The following is a 21,992-nucleotide window of genomic DNA, read 5'->3' as shown; positions in this document are numbered from 1 at the left end:
ATTTAAGACTTGCAAATCCTTATGCATGTAGGAATTGCAAAAAATGTGCGATTCCTACGTATTCCTTAACTGCGACTCGCAAATTGTGAATCGCAATTAAGGAATAGCTACCATTCATTCCTTTGGGCCTAGAGGTCCATAGGAATGAATGGGTGTTGCATGCACAATTTGCTAGTACCAAATTGGTACTCGCAAATTGCGCATGCAATTTCAAGGGTGCAAGGGTGCCAAAAGGAAACCCTGTTGTACCCCGGAAATTGCCATGTTACCACATGTTGCACACATGCATGCCCCAAGGGCATGTGTGTGGGTAACATGAAACTTTGAAAAATGCACTTCAGTACATTTTTCAAAGGTTTTGCATATTACCATCAAGTTCAAATTGATGGTAATTTGTAATCCCTAAGTGCGATTTGAAATTGCATCATGCATTACATTTAGGGATTCGCAATTTGCAATTCCCTAAATGCATTCGCAATTTAATTAATCACAAATTTTGCGATTAGTTAAATTACGATTTTGCGTTTGCGTTGATGCATCCTAAATGCAAAAATACCTGGCCAAAGGGGCAGCCGTTTGCATCAGTATTTTCATTTATGCATGCGCCCCTTAGTCCCCTGTCCTGAACTAGAATTTTTTTTATTATTATTATTTATATTGCACAGTTACCTAAAACCATTTGCAATACATCTTGCATGCCAATAAAAGAAAGGTTAAAAAGACGAGAACTATATAAAAGACATACAATAGAACAATAAATTCTAAGAGAAGACATTTGTATATAACACTCTCAAAACAGTATATAAAAAACAATAAATGTTTAAGTTTGTATATCTATACATTTGGTAATTACTAAAATAATATCGTCTCCGTCTGATTAATGGGACAAGTTGGCTTATTAAACTGAGTTGGCTTTTATCTTGCCTAACCCCTCGTCTTCCATAAACCTATTTCGAAGTTCGGCCATATATTTCCCGAACCTGGCCAGGTCCGATGGAAGAGTACAGGAGAAAAGTACCGAAACAGCTTCTTTTACTGTTCGAGCCCCATGTCATAACCACATTTGTTTTAAAAGGAACTGTCGGGGCGAAAGCATCACAGGGCAGCAACAAATCATGTGTAGCAGAGATTCGTGTTTATAGTTACAGAATCTGCATCTTATTTTCTGTTCAAGGGACCTCCACCCTGGATTTAGCTCTTTTATTTGAAGGGGCACTAACCTGTCCTGAAGTAAAAAAAGAAAAAGTGTAAGAGGGGCAGGGTAGGGATACCCTCTACCTCCAAGCCCCATTGGGGACCCAGAGAGACCCTCACTGGGGAAAAAAACAAAAGCCAATTTGCAAAAAATGTTGTGGTCCTGCAGAACCTCATGTGATATGGGGAAAAATAGAAGCCACATTTATTACGTTTATGCCCTGAGATGCCCACCCCCAAGGCTATATTCATAAAGGGGAGGTGGGCCCCAGGGAGCCCACCCCTGGGGCTGAAATTAGTTTCTATGGGGTAAGGGGGATGAACGTCAAACACCAAGTCTGCTCCCAGCGGGCAGGAGCTTTAAAAATGCTCCAGCCTACTGGGAGCAGACTTTTAATCTGTTACCTTGCCAACTCTGAAGCGGGCAGGAAAACAGATCAAAATATTGCTCCCGCCCAGAGGCAGCAGCATTATTACCTGCTCCCTGTGGCCTGGAGCAATGATGGCTCCTGCTACAAGCAGGGAGCTGGCTGGGACCGTGGGGGCCTTGAGGCTTTCCCCACGGCTCCCAACTAGTATATGGTGGGTACCCTGGGCAGGCACCAGAGCACCCAACTTTTAGAAATGCAGGCCCTGGGGGATAATGGCTCGCTGAGGGGGGCTATGCGACCCCCTCCCCATTTTAAGTGATCGCTGACTGGGGTTTGTCTCCCCTGGTCATTTAAAGGCTCAGGGAGGTGGGTTGCGCCACCACCATCCTCATATAAACTAAGTGATGAGGGTCCCGGGGGATGGGCCCCATCCCTAGGGCTGATAAGTACTTGGAAAGGTAAACCACACAGACCCACTGCGTGTCATTTAAATGAATGGCCCTGGGCAATGGGCTTCCCAGGGCTTAACAAGGCTCAGAGGGGGGATGTTGTGGGTATAGCTTTAGAGCTCTGAAAGTAAGTACAAAATAGCGCAGATGAATATGAGGCATCATTATTGTCATCACAGAAACATCTCCTATAGGTGTAGAACAGATGGGCCTTGTTTCACATTGACTCTATGCTATACACTTCACGGATAGCGTATCACATTAACAATCACCCACAGATATATGGGAAAACTTCATTGCATATGGTGTTCAATCTGTATACAACTGAGAAAGTCAAGTTCCTAAAAATACTAAGCCTCTGCTCCAAAACAAATGTCCTACTACGGACAGCTTTTATCTGTACCAAAACCATGGCAGTCACCAAAACTACATTGAGAAATTAAGTTGATAGGAGTAGAAAAGTGAGTACTGTAAACAGTATTCACTCTATAGAGAGAGTTTACCCTGTACCACACTGTTTGCAGACAGTGAAACTCTTGTTAGAAATACAATACAGAGTATTAAAAAGTGTCTACTAAGAACAGTGTACACTGAATGCAACACTTGGCAAAAAAGACACTATTCACTTCAAATATGCAGCGTCTGAAGGTGCTAAAGAGTATATTACCTGCAGCCTTCATACTGTTTACAGAAAGCTCATCTTCTCATCTTCTGAAGTAAAACAAGCTCATGTACATAGCTTAATACCGGGTGCACGCAGTCTTCTATGTTGCGTAGAAATTGTCATGCTGAGACAATTCTGTCTACTATTTGAAGGCTGCTTACAATAATTCTGTTAAAATAAAATTAAAATTTACGTTTAACAACCAAAACAAAAGGAAATCACTGAAAAAACTCCAGTTATTGTTTTCTTAGTTAACTATAACTTGCACCCTGTAATGCACTACTGATGACATCACATATTACTTCACTGATTGAGTGCTATCTGTGTCCCTCCTGAGGCGGAAGCCGGGAGGTTGTGCTGCTGTGTCATTTTAGCTGTATTAGGTTTTTTTAAAAACAGAAAAATCGGCGTTTTTTTAACTTTGCTGCAACAACCCCCCATCAGCTTAAATTAATAAGCTCTCTCTGCTGACTCCTTCCCCCTCTTCCTTATTGCCCTGGGCCACTCCCAGCCGAGTATAGACGCTGTGGAGTTGGTCCCAGGTTCAGATAAGCGGCGGCCATATTGGGTGTGTGTCCAATCCCCCGCGCTCTAGTTGCGCATAAAAGGGGTTCCCCAAGCCTGCTGCCTGTTTGATTGAGTGCTATCTGTGTCCCTCCTGAGGCGGAAGCCGGGAGGTTGTGCTGCTGTGTCATTTTAGCTGTATTAGGTATTTTTAAAAACAGAAAAAATCGGCGTTTTTTTAACTTTGCTGCAACAAGCCCCCATCAGCTTAAATTAATAAGCTCTCTCTGCTGACTCCTTCCCCCTCTTCCTTATTGCCCTGGGCCACTCCCAGCCGAGTATAGACGCTGTGGAGTTGGTCCCAGGTTCAGATAAGCGGCGGCCATATTGGGTGTGTGTCCAATCCCCCGCGCTCTAGTTGCGCATAAAAGGGGTTCCCCAAGCCTGCTGCCTGTTTGATTGAGTGCTATCTGTGTCCCTCCTGAGGCGGAAGCCGGGAGGTTGTGCTGCTGTGTCATTTTAGCTGTATTAGGTTTTTTTTTAAAACAGAAAAATCAGCGTTTTTTTAACTTTGCTGCAACAACCCCCCATCAGCTTAAATTAATAAGCTCTCTCTGCTGACTCCTTCCCCCTCTTCCTTATTGCCCTGGGCCACTCCCAGCCGAGTATAGACGCTGTGGAGTTGGTCCCAGGTTCAGATAAGCGGCGGCCATATTGGGTGTGTGTCCAATCCCCCGCGCTCTAGTCGCGCATAAAAGGGGACGGTCATGCATCCGCGCAGCGGACGTGGGCAGCGGACGCGCCGGACCTGTGCCGGAGTCGTGCCAGAGTCCTGCCCGTCTGCGCTAAGGAGGCGCTAGAGGCCACTTCCCCTTGTGTTTATTCCCCTCATGTACTTAGGGATCTGGATTGTGTATCTGTCGCACTACCCCTGCAAACATTATATACTATCTCGTCCCTCAGTATTGCACGGTATGTACCTCCTCCCCCCCTTGCACTAAACAGTTATCCGATCCCAGTGTGATTGAAACACGTATCCGAGCCCTATACTTAAATACACGCTCACTGGTCAAGCATCAGATTGATCTCTTCCTCCTCCTCACCGATGAAAGACCTGATATTCTCATACTTACCGAGACCTGGTTGCATGATGACTCTCTCCCTGACATCTTAGCTGCTCTGCCCCCCGACTACTACCTGCTCAATACGAACCGACCTTCTGGCCGCGCCGGTGGCGGGGTGGCAGCTGTCATCCATAAGGAGCTTAAATTTACCTCCACATCCTCTCTCACTCTCACTGACGTGGACAATCTCATCATTAAGCTAGAGACCGGAGAGGGCGCTCTTACCATCATCATTCTTTACCGCCCTCCCTACCCTATGCCTTCGTTCCCTGCTGCCCTCAGTGAACAGCTAGCCAATCTACTTATTTCATCTGCTCGAGACGCCATCTTTGGCGACTTCAACTATTGGTATAATGACAAGGAAGCTGGCCCTCATGCGGCTGAGCTATTTGAAGTCCTCACCAGCTTCAACATGAACCAACACGTCACTTCCCCCACTCACACTGGGGGTCATATTTTAGACCACATCTGGACTCATAATCTCACTCTCTCCTTTTCTGTGATCACCCCTTGTATCTGGTCTGACCATTACTTGATCGACACAGTGATCACAGTCAGAGGTTGCATTAAGGTCCCTCCCATGGCCGGTGGGACTGCCCGTAAATGGAGCACTCTTGACTCTCAGGCATTCCTCTCATTCTTGGCTGAGACTCGTCCTTCGTTATCTAAAACTGCGACTGTCCACACTCTGGAGGAAGATCTTACTGGCTGGATCATCAAAGCCAGTGATCGCTTTGCCCCTCCCTCCAGCTTCCCCCGTTCCCGGCACAGTAAGTCCCACAAGTGGTTCAACTCCACCCTGAAAGCTCAGCAACTCGAACTGCGCCAAACGGAGCGTAGGTGGAGACGCAATTATCTGCCCATCGACAGAGAGCTATACATCGCTGCGAGAAAAAAATATAAAGATGCTATTATTGCAGCAAAAGCTCTTCACATCTCGGAAAGGATTCTCACTGCTCATAACAAATCTCAGGAGATCTTTTCAATCATGAGGGAGCTTACGTCTGATGCAAGGACTCTTCCTTCTCAGACCCCGACGCAAGAATCTTGTAATGCCTTAAATAATTTCTTTATTGAAAAAATTGCCAAGATCAAGAATACGATTCCTTCGGTCCTTCCTGATGATATGCCAGCTTCCCCCCCTGAAAACCCGCTCTCCTTGCTTTCTTTCCCTGCCCTCGACCCCAGCACTCTGGCAAAACTTGTTGCTCGAGTCAAATCTGGCTCTCCTAATGATTGCTGTCCCCCCTCTGTCTTTCGCGACATCTGCCTGTCCATGCCGGACTGCATCCTGCCTTTATTAAACGCCTCATTGGAGGCAGGAGTAGTACCTAATTCCTTCAAGGAGGCTGTCCTTGTGCCCTTACTAAAGAAGCCTGGAGCTGACCCGGACGATCTCGCCAACTATCGGCCTATCTCCCTCTTGCCCTACCTATCCAAACTCCTGGAGGCACATGTTACTAGCTGCCTATCTGAATTCATCGAGCGTTCCAACTTTCTCGAACCTAATCAGGCTGGGTTCAGACCAGCCCATTCCACCGAGGCTGTGATCTTGGCAGTCATGGATACGCTTAGGGCTAATGCAGATAAAGGGACATCACAGGCGCTCGTTTTATTGGATCTGTCGGCTGCGTTCGACACGGTGGACCACAACATCCTTATCCACCGTGCCGAGCAAGCCGGCATCCGAGGCCTGGCCTCTGCCTGGCTAAAATCCTTCTTGTCGGGCAGAATGCAGGCGGTCCGGCTTGGTCCCTTCACAGCTGCACAGGTCCCATCCATCTGCGGAGTGCCTCAGGGATCGTCCCTGTCCCCTCTGCTTTTTAATCTCTATCTTCAGCCGCTCATTTTTTCCTTGAAGAGGTGGAATATCACCGTATTCAACTATGCAGATGATCTGCAAATCATTTTCCCGCTTAACATCCCCAATGCAGCCCTCGATTGTCAAGCAGTGATGCTACACATCCAACATTGGATGAACTCCCACCAGCTTAAATTGAACCCGGGGAAGACTGAGTTAATCCTTCCAGGAAACAGTCTCACTCACTGGGGCCCACAGTTCTGGCCAACTGAGCTCGGCTCCCCGCCCATCCCGGCTAAGTCAGCAAAGAGCCTCGGAGTCATAATTGACTCGGAGCTCTCTCTTAAGCCTCAGGTTGGCGCGGTTGTGTCCTCATGTATGTTCCAGCTCAGAAAAATCAGGAAAGTTTCCCATCTCCTGACACCAGAGGCCCTGATACAAGTCCTGATTGCCCTGGTGCTCTCCCGCCTGGATTTTTCAAACTCCCTGTACTACGGCCTACCTAAATTCCTCCTTAATAGGCTCCAGATTGTACTGAACCAAGCAGCAAGGCTGGCCTATAAAACCCCGAAGTGGCAATCCGCGAGACCACTGCTTCACAGACTCCACTGGTTGCCGGTGGAGCAGAGGACTGCATTTAAGATCGGCTGCCTGACCTTCAAAGCTGTGTTCGGGACCTCCCCTGCCTTTCTCAAATCACTGGTCATTCCTTACCGTCCGTTACGCAATCTTCGTTCCTCCCATCGCCTTTTGCTAGCTGTCCCTGCTACCAAACTAAAAAAAAACGGCGGTCGCAGATTTGCCTACCTTGCCCCCGCCTTCTGGAACCAGTTGCCTCTCCCTCTTAAATCTGCCAATTCCCTTCTGGCTTTCAGAAAACTCCTGAAAACTCACCTCTTCACACAGACTGGCTAGACCCCCGTCTCTTCATCTCTTTGGCACTCAGCCAGCGCCAGGAAACCTTTCGGTGTCAGTGCGCTATATAAGAATCCCCTAAGATAAGACTGATGACATCTCAAACCACGGGTGACCTGCCCCCACTCTGCACACATTTCGGCCTCTGGCCAAGTCCTATGCCCAGCCCACTAAAGGCAGCCAACGGTGGAGGTGTTTGACTGTAGGGCCTGGCCTCTGGTCAAGACCTTTGGCAACTCCATTTGGGCTGCCAACCCCCTGCTGCATTTAGCTTTTGGCTGTGAGCAGCAGGGAGTTGGCTTCAGGGCCTGGCCTCTGATCAGGACCCATACCCACCCCCTGCACACAGTCAATCTCTTGCTGGTCAATGCCATGTGCAGCACATGGTTAGCCACAAGGCTTGACCTTTGGCAGGAGGTTAAACCCTTTATTGTGCACCTCCAACCCCCATAGGATAAACCATATGCAGGTACCTCAAAATGTAATGTGATATTTATTGCCATTATTGAGGGAGTGCAGGGGCAGAGTGACCCCGTTTTAGGCTTTGCTTCTCATTGGTCATGTCACCTGCCCACACTTAACAATGATAATCCATAACCCCTCCTTATAAGCTATATATTTATTGACTACATGTTAAAATTCCATAAAGTGTTTGGATTTTATGCCTCTTAGTGGTACTTTCATTACATTTCAAATGCCTGTTGCAGGCAGATGTGTCTAGATGCTTTTTTACAAAAGACAGGAGATGAGTTGGTCTCACAGTCACCCATTCTGTGGGACTCTGTTGATACCTATAATTAATATGTTTCACAATACAGTTGTTAGCTTTGTGCAACATTCTTTTAAAAAGTGAGATCTCCATTTTATGTAGTAAATAAAAAGGCAGCTACTGTACTCTTACCGAATAACTGGTGACTTTTTGGAAACACTACAGGTCTCTGTCAGCATGAATGAAGAAACATCAGGCAAGCTTATACCCTCAGAGGAATCAGCTGAACAAGAAGCCCCTTCGGAGGTTCAAGGAGTAATTGGAGTTGATACTAAAATAATTAAACCAGGAGACATGGATGACCAATTTGAGTTTTCCATCAAAGCAGTACAGGAAATTGCTCAACACGAACCTTGGGAGAATGACTTTTCATTGGATGAGGTGGAGCCAGCTAGTTGTGGAACAACAACTGATGCTCAAGAAGAAATGGCCAGCAGAACATTCAAGGTCAGCTTGGGAAATAATCGAAACTGGCTATATGTCCAAATATGGTAACCATCAATGTATAGATAGCATACAATTCCTGAGGGTATTTATTGCATATCAACAAATTCAAAATTCTTTGTGATTATTTTGCAAGGTACATTTAAATGGTAAGACGGTTATTTAACTCTGATACTCCGCTGGATTTGCTATATAACGGAGAAAGATAGAGAGAGAGAGAGAGAGAGAGAGAGAGAGAGAGAGAGAGAGAGAGAGAGAGAGCGAGCGATAGAGAGAGATATAAATGCTACGATGAAAGGGGTTACATTTGTGCAATAAGGACAATCACATTGACACAACCTTGTGACTGGTAAGGCAGATGTTTACATGTGTACAATTATTGTTACATACAATCTGTAGGGCAGAAAACACTATGTTCGTTGCATGTGTATGCAAACATATGCCTTGCATACACCTGCCATCTAGTGTTTGGTGGCAACCTTTGCTAGGTGTTTTCCTTCAAGACTCCTTGAGGCTCCACCCTCAGCCCACAAGGTACGAGGACAAAGGCTCCACCATGTTTTTTTCTACTTCTATTCTATTGCCAGCTCTGGAACTGATTTGGAATTCTCCGCAACCCTTGGTGCGACTGATTACTAAAATGAAGAACTTTGTAGGACAGTGACCATGTAGACTTTAAAAAAAATTTTTTATCGGATTTCTAGAGCGCATAGCTGCCCGTGAGCGTCCCAGCGCTGAACAAGTACTGATGAAAAGAGAGGGAGAGAAGTTCACGGGAACAGCCATGTCTTTAAGGATTTATGGAATGCCAAAAGATTAGGTTGGGCACGGAGGTCAGGAGGGAGGGAATTCCACATTTTGGACGCATTGTAAGAAAAGCGCCGGCCTCCTGATCGTGCTCGAGAGATCTTGGGTAGTTTAGTAAGGTTGGCATTGGATGATCGAAGGGGTCTGGAGGTGGTATAGGGAGTAATCAGATCTCTGAGTATGGGGGGGGGCTTTCCCATTCAGAATTTTGTTTGTGAGGCAGAGTGACTTGAACTGCACTCTTTCCATGATGGGTAGCCAGTGCAGTGCACGCAGGGCTGGTTTGGCTGAGCAGCGGTTCCTGGTGTTGGTCAGGATCCTGGCGGCGGCATTTTGAACTACCTGAAGTTTGGTTGTGACTTTTAGAGGTGCAGCAAGGTAGAATGCATTGCCATAATCCAACCTTGATAGGATGAGACCCTGTATCAAAAGTTTCCTTGATTGGAAAGGGAGTAGAGGTAGGATTTTTCGAGTGGATCGCAGGAGGCCAAAGCAGCCTCCGGCAGTTTTTCTTGCTTGGGTTTGCATGGTAAGGCTTTTGTCCAGCCATAGACCGAGGCTTTTAATCTCGGGCTTGGGGGTTGGAGGTTTACCCATGCAAGGGGGCCAGAGGGAGTCTGTGAGGAGGTGGGCTTGATTACCCATCACCATGATCTCCGTCTTGTCGCCGTTGAGCTTTAAGTGGGATCTGTCCATCCAGCTGACAATGTCAGTCAGGCAGGAATAGAGGTCTATGTTGGAGTTTTTTTGCTGGGTGAGGGAGACCACCAGTTGCGTATCGTCTGCGTATGTTAGGAGTTTTATCCCGTGTGGGGCAACTATCTGTTCCAGGGGGGACGGGACATATATACGTTGAAGAGTGTAGGGCTCAAAGAAGAGCCCTGGGGCACTCCACAACGTACATGGGTCTCTTTGGATGAATAGTTGACCTCTATGACCTGGAATGAGCGGTCTTGCAGAAATGATTTCAGCCAGGATAAGGCGAGGCCTGAAATCCCAAGATCGCTAAGTCGCTGGGCCAGGATCTGATGGTTGACCGTGTCGAAGGCCGCGCTTAGGTCCAGGAGGATCACTGCCACTGATCCTCCTGTATCCATGATCTTCTTGGCCTCCTCGACCACTGTCAGCATCGTGGTTTCAGTGCCCTGACCAGGGCGGAAGCCTGTCTGTGAGGATCTGAGTAGTTCGTTGGTCTCGAGATAGTTGGGTAGCTGAGAGTTTATGAATTTTTCTGTTATTTTGCTGGTGCATGGGAGGAGAGAGATTGGCCTGAAGTTGGAAAGATTGAGGGGGTCCAGATTCGGTTTTTTTAGTAGAGCCCTAACCTTCGCCTTCTTCCAGCTGGGGGGAACCGTTCCGTTGGTCAAAGAGGCATTGATTACGTTTACCAGTGGTTCGAGAATGGTCGGTGTTACCAGTTTTAAGATTTTTACTGGGGCTGGGTCTGAAGGTGAGCCACTTTTAAGTGACTGGAGAATAGGCGCCAGAGTGTCGGGGCTTATGAGGTTGAAAGAATCGAGTCCTGTGTTAAGCGCGTTGGTCTGTTCTGCCGCTACCGGAGGATGATCCGTGTTGGAAAGGGGGGGAAGTTTTTGTAGGATATTTTGGATTTTTTGGTCAACAAATGTGGCCAGTTTGTCACATTGAAGTAGTGTGGCTCACTGGTTAGAGGCGGCAGACCCGAGAGCAGAGGACGGCCCGGGACCAGGGTTCGATTCCCGGCGCGGCAGGTTTCTGGACCAGGGTCAGCGGACTCGATAATTCTCTCGCCTCGGTGCCCACTCTGATCAGCGATCACACTCGGCAACTCTGGGCATTAGCTTGCCTCATCTTCACTAACGGCCCCACCAGACCGCCGGGGATGCCTGGTCTCACCCTGGAGATACCCATTAAGGGACCATCTCTCAGGGAAGCCAGGAAGGGTTTCGCAGCGGTCGAAGCGCCTTGGGACCCTACGGGTAAGTAGTGCGCTATATAAATGCCTATACATTTACATTTACATTTACATTTACATTTACATTTACATTCGTGAACGCGGTAGGAGCAACGGGAGACTCTCAGGAGCACGCCAGGGATTCAACCCCATTAAATTTATCAACCGGATCAAATGTTGAAATATAATGTGTACAAAATGAAGAAACTTACAGAATTGATAACTTTGTAAATAGCCTTGAAAAAGCCCTGGCGCAATTCGCCACAGGGGCGAAACACGTGTCGGCTGTTCACGCTTTTATCCACACTAATAAAGCAATTTTTCTACAAAACAAGGACTCCTTTGATTGCATTCAAATAATACGGGATTGAGCCTAAGGACACTACGATGTAATGCCTAACACACTCATCATCCCCTTCAAATACTTTACTGTTCGAAAACTCAATAGGTCCAGAGTTTTCTTGAGTGTGTTACCACTTTCAAAATCCTGTGAAAACTGATGTGGACTTGGACTCCTTTGTGGGCCACCTCTCTCTTGTAGACTAACCTTCTGGTATTGCTCAAGGTGCCGATACCTCTTGGCCTCCAGGAATCCCTTTCACCCAGAGCAAGCGGCCTATCAGGACCATCAAGCATCATGACCTATTTACGCCACCTTGACCCCCAAGGTCTTCAGAACCCAGCCTAAGAATAAAATCCATTTCAAAGCCAATGCTGAACCCTACCTCTAGATTGGCTCCAAAACAGGTCTCGGATGCCAGATCACATTAGAGCAGCTCTCTGACTCACTGGTCATGTATCCTGCATAAAAGAGGGCTTCAGCTCAGGTGAGAGGGGATACTTCTCCTCCAGCAAAGGAGAGGAAGAAGATTAATGCAGCTGGAAAGTGGGTGGCTGTGGGAGTGGCCACAAAGAGCAGAATTGCTGGTTCTGTCAGACGCTGTTCAGGCATGATCATCATCACTAGCAGGAGAGGGATCAGTTAGTTTAACACATCCCAGAAGCCTACTGTAAGAGGGGTCATGGGCTGGTTGTTGAATGAAAAGCCATATTGAATGTAAACATCAAATGAGTGCAGGGGTCTGCTCATACCACCTTGAGAGATATTAATACCTGCATCCTGGTAAGGTGCCATTCCTGGCTCAGAGTCTCAGATTTTAGACTTGAGGCGGAACAACGGCTGATAATTGTGCGATTTGATGAGAAACATCTGTTTGTCTCTCACATCGATACAATACTGGAAAAAAATCAAATGGGCACTAAGACGTCTGTGGAAGCACTGCAGACTACAACACCTAGGTCTACCTTCCAGAAACAATAGAGGAGAGAAGATTCCAAGTTATCTACCCTCACCTAGTGGCAAGGGTATCACCAGCAGAAGTTATTTAGGGATACACAAGGATCAGAGTCCTTCAGCAGGGTGGACACCATAGTAACAGATGAGGCAAGTCAACAGGTATCCCCTGCACTGGCCCCTCTGCCTCTAAGCAGCACAGAATATCTGTCCTGGAAAGATTAGGGTTTTTCCATCCAGAATAGTAACCGATAACCTTCGACTATTGTGTGATCTAAGTGGTTCAACAGGAATACTGCAGAGAGTTCACACCTTGCCACTACAACGTCACGTCATGTACTCATACAAGAACATCTGTGACTGCTACAAGAAGTAGAGTCCTTGGCAAAGGAGCCATCAAACTGGTTCCCCTTTATCAGCATGGCGAAAGGAGCCGAATCCCTGTACTTTTCAGCAAAAAGAATGGAACTCTGCTGCCTGTCCCATATCTTAGACCCCTGAACCGATGCGTCCTGTCAGAGCACTTTCATTTGACCACCCCACAAGATGTCATCCTGTTGCTCCACATGGGGGACTACATGGCAGCCTATGAACTCATTGATCCACATTCCACACATCCAACATATCACCTCTTCCTGTTCTTTGTCGTACTGGAGTCACTACAGCACCAGGGGGTTTTCCATGTATCTATTGCTGGTAGTAGTGCACCTATGCAGGAATCCTATTGACATCTTTTGTTGCTTAAATAATGTGCTGATAACGAGCAGCAGCAAAAACAATGCTTAGCAAACATTCAGACGTATTTTTGTTGCACAGGTTCGGCTTCACCATCAATCCTAAAAATGTCCAGCTCCAGCCACAGCAGATTGAGCCATTTCTAGGGTCTATTCTAAATGCTGTCATGGGTAAATCCTACCCCACAACTAAGCAAAGGTATTGGCATTCCAACAGCTGTTCCTCTTTTTATCAGACAGAACATACTTTCATGATAATGAAACCTTTGTGGATGGTAGTTTCATGCATTGCATTAGTGCTTTGCGTTCAAGGCTGTACACATGGGACCCTTGCAAGAGTGATGAGACAGGCAATGATCACAAGCGGAGGTCACATTCATATATTGGGATCACAATTTATTGCTGGCTGAACTTTTCTCAACCCACTTCTGCAGGTCACCATTATGCAGATGTGTTACTCATGGGGCGGGGAGCACACCTCAACTTTATAACTGTGCAGGGCACCTGAATGCTACAATAGCAGAGATAGAAAATGAAGTACTAGGAATGTATGACAATCAGTCTAGCACTCAGAGCCTTATACAGCTTAATTTGAGGCAAAATAGTCCTTATCAACACCAACAACATGACAGCAATGTACTACATCCCAAAGCATAGGGTGTACTCACTCGCCCCAACTAGAACCCCAGCTGTCATCACTAGCATAGAAGATCTGGCATTGAGCTATTCCGAATCACATTGAGCCCCTGGCAGAGTGTCTGCACAGGTGTGACAATTACTTTGCAGACCTACTACAAGTCCACAAATGGTAGATGAATCCCTAAGGGCTGCAAAAGGTACCAATATGACACCTGCACCATCGATCTGTTTGCCACGGTGCAAAACTCAAACTGCCAAAACTTTGCCTCCAGGTACTCGCACCCATGGTCCATTGGAAATGCATTATGGATGAAGTGGTCTGGGACATTAGCTTCCACTTTTTCACCACTTCCCCTGATGTCATACGCTGTGAGGGAAATTAGGCATTTGTCTATGAGCTTCATTCTAGTTGCCCCAACTAGGGTGAATCATGCTTGGTATTCAATGCTGCTGGAAATGTTGGTGTATCTGCATGTATAAAAAACTGCGGAGGCCAAATATTAGCATCAGTGTCACCTCAGACATTTAGACCTAAGCTGTTTGAATCTAGCAATCTGGCTCCGGAGGTCTTAAAATATGATTACTCCCAGAGGATTGCATACAAATCCTGCATGAGCCTTGTAATTCCGCCACACAGGCCGGCTATGCTTTTAAGTGTAAGAAATGTGTTCTCAGTTGTATTGGTAAACAAATAGTTCCTCTCAAATCCTCTGGTCAAGATATAATTTGTTATTTACTTCACTGCAAACCAGATGTGTGGCATATGCTTCTGTCTGTCTACACTTGGCTGCAGTGGCAGCATACATGCAAAACAGGCAACAGTAATCTCTTTTTAAGATAGTTCTAATCAAGGCCTTTATGGAGGGCCTTAAAAGTGTGATTACTGTAAGAACGCCTCCCACTCCAACTTGAAATGTCAATGCATTTCTCATGAGACTAATGGGTCCTCCCTTACAACAGCTGCACTCAGGCGACATGCAAGTCTTATCCTGGAAAGTAGTGGGTTACAATGACATTTCTTTAGAACAATTAGTAAGTTGCCAGCCTTAAATATAGAGCAACCATTCATCTAAGTTGACATAGAGATAGGGTGGTTTTGAGGACACCTCCACTAATTCCTGCTCAAGGTGGCTTCCTCTTTTCATGTCTTGCCCATCTTCTTCCCATAGCCAGATACTAGGGAAGAAAGAGCACACTCAAGAGGGCGCTCATGTTTGATATTGAGAGTACGAAGCCCATTCGCAAGACAAAGCAGTTATTTGTCACTTTTGCTGAGCCCTACTAAGGAAGTCCCATTTCCAAAGCTGGTAAGCCCAAATAGATAGTTTAGTGTATACTGAAATATATGACAAATGCTACATGTATGTTACATACACATGACACCTGCGAAACATTCTGCTTGCAAAAAGGCAGCTACCATAGCCTTTTTTAGTAACATACTAAAACTTGTTAAGCAGCTCCTTGGTTAACACTACACACGTTCACTAAACACTACAGTGTGGAGAAGAAGGCCTTTCAGCAGACTTTAGATGGCTTTGTTAAAAGCATCCAAAAGGTTATGGATGGAATGCTTGAATTAATCTCATTTACTTGCAATTGCTCTGTTTCTTAATCTCAGCAGATGGACTAGGATGCAGCTCTTAGCGATGTGCCAGTGTCTGAGATTCAATCAAGCATTTAATCCATCACTTTGCTGTTGTTGCTGTTAATGCCCTAAGGGCGACAGGTATGCCTCTGCATGGATCCGATGCTCATTGCACCACTGGACTCAAATTGTACCTAACTGAGGAGCCCTAATAAGGGCAAAACCACCCCTGGGTTGCAAGTCTTTCAGTTCTTGGAGTACTGTGCCCATTTGAGCAGCGTCATGACTGATTGGCATATGGCTAGGTCCAAATAGAGGTGGCGTGGTGGGCAAGAAGAGATGGACCGGTAGCCAGTGGCTGAGATTAATTCAAGCATTCCATCCATCACCTTTAAGTTGTTGTTCTAAAGACCTGCATCATATGCTCATTAGCCACTGCTTAGAGGACGAACTACTTTATAGTCTACGCAGAACATGTGTATCTACAGCTACACATGCTGCAAATGGAAAAGGTTGCTTACTATGTAATCTATCTGTCGCTTGTTTTGCTGTCTATTTATAAGTGACTACCCTTCTTCCCAGGTGCGAGCTATGATCAATGATGTTTTACACTTCTAAATGTACACTATGCTCAGTACTTGTTTTCTGTCTTATGTCACTACACTCCACTAACATCACTCATCCACTGGGGAAAAACTTATTGAGGAGGAGTTTTGTTCCTAGAGCATTGTGGACTGATGGTGGAGTCACAAGGAGTTGGGCCCACATCCATTTTTAGTGATGCATTGCAACTCAGATAGACAACTTGCTGCTCTGGGTCAAATTTAGATATTTACTATTATATTTACTAAATATTTACTAAAATATGGCACATTTCAGCTCTCTCTCTGTGCTGCCCACTTATTACTACCTAGTGCCAACACAGGATTCTTGCACCAGGATGCAAAGGTGCCTGTGTTGCAGACAGTGTTGCTTTTGTGCAGGAAGACACACTTTCCTGCACAAAATTAATCCTTTGAGGCTTTTTCCTCTTTCTAAGTGTGCTGCAGAATTCCGAACTCTTAGAAAGAGGATAAAACAAGGAGATAGTACAGCATTGTTACACATTTCCAGGTTTACCTGTCTTGGTAAATGTAGGAATGCGCCAAAATACATGGGTGGATTTGTGCAAACACACACTCTCCACCTATGTAATGCCTTCCTTTCAAAGAGTGAAAAACAATAAGGAGGACCCCACTCTAAATCATAGAGGACGGTGGGGAAAATATCAATATAAGCACAGAATCAAAAGGACCTTTTGATTCTGTGCTTATATTGATATTTTACCAAAGATATTGTGATGATCATGCTTATTGCTAAATGTTTTTAAAGTGGTTTTTAAGGTATTTTGTAAATGGATAAAGTGTAATAAAATTTATATATTGTTACCAAACATATGTGGTGATATGCTTTTAATCCCAAAACTTTTTTTATGCTTGTCATAATGTTATAATTAAATTAGCAATATTGGTTGAAGGTAACTGAAGCAACTTCTTAAGAATCTGTCATTTACCCGTGTCTACTCCACAAACTATAAATGCGCAACTTTCCCCATAGGGATAAGTAATTACATAAGTGTGTACTCTTTGCCTTTCCCATGGAATTTACGCCCCTCGCTTATCGACAATTATTATAGTCTACAATTGTGATGCCCATCTGTCCAACACTAAAATAAGACACCATCCTCACTGTCCACCGACTTCGGACGTCTGTTTTTTCTAAAAATTCCTTTCAAAGAGTAACGCTAGCCAACGACTTGCGCTGCCTTGCATTACTCCAGATGTTCCAAGCAACGCAGGGCCATGCATGGTGGCCGTGCAAGGCTTGGTGAATCTGATTTAGGATTTGTGTGAGACAAGGACAATGCAATCCTTTGATAAATTTGGCCCTTAGTGACTTGAAACGTCTTTGAAATTGCAACTTGCAAACACCTGCGCAGGAGTATGTGGAGCATGTGAATGTATAGAACTACAAGCTACGAACAGATTGTTACATGGTAAGTAATCTTTTCCTTTTTTAATGGCATGTTTGCTTTATTGTGGTAATAAACTGGAATTTTAGCACTACACTGTAGTTATGAATGTGTGAGTTTGGGTTTACTGGTTTAGCTGTTCTAAATAACACATGTTATTGTGCCACCTTAATTTTCGCTGCCATGGCATAAATATGTATTACAACCTGGTGATAGATTAGGTCAGAGTGTATATTAAAAATATATTTTTGTTTTCTTAATAAGTTTGGTATCCCCGGACAAATCTGCGGGAAATCCTTCAATTCAAATGCTACTAACTGAGGCATCCTTTAACAGATTCACAGGAAATGTGGAAGATGTTTTGCATGGGTTAGTCTTATGGGCGTATCGCAGCTGCCAAAGATGTTAGCAATTTGTTTAATCTCCCTTTAATACCGCCCCCACCCACTTGATCTGCATAATATCTGAAACATCTGTACTGTGTACAACTTGCTTACTGCATGCCACATTTTATGCACATTTGACAAACAGTGGCATAGGTATTAATCAGAAAAGAAAAATATCAATGTAAACTCATAGAAAATGCATCCTTCTAAATATCTGCCACATTTTGTGGGAATTTATCACACAGTTTTTTTCCCTCCACCCGAAGAAACTATACCTGTTTTAATATAGTATGCTAAGTGTCTGACATGTTTCATGCATACTCGGCAAACAATTCCTAGCAAATCAACATAAATCTTTTCAGCTGTTATAGTTTAAAACATGTATATATATTTTTTAGCCCACCTGACTCCTTTCTTAACTGCTCATATTTCAAAACTACTGAAAATAGTTATTCCAAGTTATAAAATGCTTACTTTTATAAAGTGCATATTTTCTGATTACATTTCTACATCCGTGCCGTATTTTGGATAAATCCATTCAGTGTTTTTTTGCTGTCGTAATAAGCAAAATGTCCCCATGGAGCTAAAATGGGAAACCACACCTTTATTTTAACCCCCACCCCTTCTTCTTGACGTGTTTTCTTATTTATGGAACTGCATACAAATTGGTATGGCTAGGCCATGCCTGCTTACGGCATATGAGTACCAAATTTAGCGCCTATTTGTGTGTGGAGAGAGGCCTTGATCCATGACTCAAGATAGGCAAGAGTCATGGCCCCTTCGCACACTGAGCAAGACACCTGACAACTTTGAGCCACTTTATAAAAAATGGTGGTAGTGAGTTTGGGCTCACAGCCCGGTTCTAGGTTTTTCCGCAGGATTAGTTCTTTCAGTAAATAGTAAAAAAAGAAGTGATGAATTTGTCAACATCTTTTAAAGCGCTGTCTTACATTGATTTAAAAAGTTGAATATGCCATTATCTTCTATCATAGGATACAGAAAGTATTTCCATAACTCTTTGTGACTTTGGAAACATTGCAGATCCATGTTAGCGAGAAACAAGAAAAATCTGAGATTTTACCATCAGAGAAATTGGCTAAATATGACACTCCTTCAGAAGTTCAGGAAATGATTGAGATTACTACTGAAACACTTAAACAGCAAGAAGTGGACCAGAGACCCATAGCAGCAAAACTTGAAATTACTCATGAAGAGCCTAAAGTGAAGGAAGTTGCAGTGGAAGCGGTGTCAGCTGCTGAAACAGTGATTGATGCTCATGAAAACATGCCCAGTAGACTTGTTCAGGTATTTTTTTGTGATATAGTATGCCAATAGTACTTATTCATTGTGTGATAAGTCATTGCGGAGTTTTGTGACTGTTTATGTGCATGTCTTCGAAAGGTCAAAGAGATTTCTGGATTTTTCTTTTTATTATTATATCAATCAATCAATCAATTTGTAGAGCGTGCTGCTCACCCGCTAGAGTCTCAAGGCGCTGGGAGGGGGGTGCTGCTACTGCTCGAAGAGCCAGGTCTTGAGTTGCTTCCTGAAGGAGAGATAGTCCTGGGTCAGCCTTTGGTGGGTGGGGAGGGAGTTCCATGTCTAGGCCACTAGGTAGGTGAAGGATCTTCCACTGGTGGTGGTTCTGCGAATCTGTGGGACAGTGGCGAGTGTGAGGCTGGCGGATCGGAGCTGGCGGGTGGGTGTGTAGATCGTGAGGTGGTTGTTGAGGTATGTGGGGCCCATGTCGTGGAGGGCTTTGTGTGCGTGGGTGAGGAGCCTGAACGTGATCCTCTTGCTGACGTGGAGCCAGTGCAGGGGGCCACCAGGAGTCTTACCAGGCGGAGGAGGATGGTCCGAAGATGAGGACTTCCGTCTTGTCCGAGTTCAGCTTCAGACGGCTGAGCTTCATCCATTCCGCTACGTCTTTCATTCCTTCCTGGAGGCTGGCTCTGGCGGTGGCGGGGTCGTTGGTGAGGGAGAGAATCAGCTGGGTGTCGTCAGCGTAGGAGATGATGTTGAGGTTGTGTTGGTGTGCGATGGCTGCGAGGGGGCTCATGTAGACGTTGAAGAGGGTGGGGCTGAGGAAGGAGGTGATCCATTCCAGGGCTTTTCCCTGGATGCCGGCATGGTGGAGGTGTGTAGTTAGGGTGCGGTGGCAGACAGTGTCGAAGGCGGCCGAGAGGTCGAGGAGGATGAGGGCAGCCGTTTCCCCGTTGTCGAGCATGGACCTGATGTCGTCGGTAGCTGCGATGAGGGCAGTCTCGGTGCTGTGGTTTGCTCGGAAACCTGACTGTGATGGGTCGAGGGAGTCGTTTGTCTCAAGGAAGGCGGTTAGTTGTTTGTTGACGATCTTCTCGATGACTTTGGTGGGGAACGGGAGGAGCAAGATGGAGCGGAAGTTCTTGAGGTCCGTGGGGTCCGCGGTGGGCTTCTTCAGGAGGGCGCTGATCTCCGCATGTTTCCAGCTTTCTGGGAAGGTGGCGGATGCAAAGGAGGAGTTAAGGATGTTCCGGAGTTGGGGTGCGATGATGGAGTCGGCTTTGTTGTAGATGTGGTGTGGACAGGTGTCGGCTGGGAAGCCAGAGTGGATGGTGTTCATCACGTGGGTGGTATCTTCAGTGCTGACAGGGGTCCAAGTGCGGAGGGTGGTGGTAGGGGGTGTTGGTTCAGTGGATGGGAGCGTGGTGTGGGCGCCGAAGCTGTTGTGTATGTCGGCGATCTTGCGGTGGAAGAATGAGGCAAGTGAGTCGCAGAAGTCTTGCGAGGGCGTGATATCGTTGTTGCTGGCTCTTGGGTTGGAGAGTTCTTTGACGATGCTGAAGAGTTCCTTGCTGTTGTGGGTGTTGTTATCCAGCCCTTCTTCGAATGCCGTCTTTTTGGTGGTGCGGATCAGCTGGTGGTGTTTGCGGGTGGCGTTCTTGAGGGCTGTCATGTTTTCTGCAGATTGGTTGTTGCGCCAGGCTTTCTCGAGCGTACGGCAGGATTTCTTGGAGATTTTGAGGTCGTTGGTGAACCACAAGGCTTTGTTGCTGCCTGGTCTGCTGGGGGCATTCTTCATTGGTGCAAGGGCATCGGCGCAGTTGGTGAGCCACTGTGTGAGGTTGCGGGCTGCTTCGTTGGAGTCCATTGTGATGCTGGGGGGGTTCTGGCTCAGGCAGGTGGTGAGCTGGTCGGTGGTGATCTTGCCCCAGCATCTTCGGGGGGCCTTATGTGGGTGGTGGTTGGTTATGGTTTTCCTGAAGCTGAAGTGGATGCAGTTGTGGTCTGCCCACTGTAGTCTGGTTGTGTGGCTGAAGGAGATGTGGTTGCTGGATAGTAGACTATTATTCTGCTGCTATACAATGATTGTCTTTTGAACAAACCTTGTTGCACCATCCATTTCCATCCTCCCTATCCATTCAAATCATATGTGGACTGCTTCCACAAGTTTAAACATACCTGATATAGCACTTCTCTACCCCTCATATATCCTAATCTATTTATTACCTCACCTCTTTTCCGTCTCCACATACTCACTTCTCTTTTCCCAGCCTCATCATTGTTTGTTCCTTGCAAATCTTTATCCTTTTGCACTCCATTTCTATCTCATCATGCTATCAATCTCTACTTCACAATTCTGAGTCCTTCATCCTCATCTGTCCATATCTTAGTCCCCTCATATCTTCTATTTTTCACTCTTTGCTCATTTAATATTTTTCAGTATCATGTAGTAACGAATGCAGCATGATATTCTATTGCCATATGCTCTGCATCAGTTCAATCCGAGTCAAGCAGAATGCATTAATTTCAGCCAGGATCTTTCCTGCCACCCATGAATGTATTTCAAAACAAAACAAACATTCCCACTGGCATTCCTTGTCCAGCCTAAAGAGTATCTGCTGAGCTCCCCTTCACTGCCTCCCTAGCCCAAATTTAAAATGCCACCAGAAACAGAATTCAAATCTTAGGGCCTGTCTGTAAACTTACACTTTTGTGTGTGTTTATTCTTGTTAGCTATTCACAAAGGTATTTTACTAATAGTTTCTTTACAACTTTCGGGTCTACACACTTAAAAGGATAGGACAGTCCTATCTTTTGATGTGCCGAAGCTCTGCATTCATAATGATACTACTAGTAAAATACCTTTGCGAATAGCAAATAATCATACACCTTCACAAAAGTGTACATTTGCCTTAGAGAATAAGGCCCAATGTTTCTATCACTCGATATCCATCCAAATCAGCTCACCAATTTGCACATATCAAGTTTTCAGACTCTGTACCGCTTGTTCCAAAGTGAGGCATACCTAAGTTCTTGGTACTCTCCAAAATTTCCACTCAATTGACAACATGGTGTATGCCCTAATGTTCCACACACCTAGGTGTC

At 45.6% G+C, this 21,992-nt stretch overlaps 1 protein-coding gene across 1 annotated transcript in view; it reads left to right on the top strand.

Annotated features, from left to right (window-relative positions):
- The window catches only part of SYNE2 (spectrin repeat containing nuclear envelope protein 2), a 1,750,628-nt gene that overhangs the window by 648,275 nt on the left and 1,080,361 nt on the right, over positions 1-21,992 (top strand). The window contains exons 60-61 of the mRNA XM_086937933.1: positions 7,957-8,238; positions 18,666-18,929. Of these exons, the coding sequence (XP_086794059.1) occupies positions 7,957-8,238; positions 18,666-18,929 (546 nt within the window). The remainder of the gene's footprint in view (positions 1-7,956; positions 8,239-18,665; positions 18,930-21,992) is intronic.

The sequence above is a fragment of the Lissotriton vulgaris genome, chromosome 9 (genome assembly GCF_964263255.1).
Source record: "Lissotriton vulgaris chromosome 9, aLisVul1.2, whole genome shotgun sequence".
In the NCBI taxonomy this organism is placed as follows: domain Eukaryota; kingdom Metazoa; phylum Chordata; class Amphibia; order Caudata; family Salamandridae; genus Lissotriton; species Lissotriton vulgaris.
The sequence above is the reverse complement of the archived record's forward strand: the minus strand, read 5'-3'. Positions and strand labels throughout refer to the sequence as shown.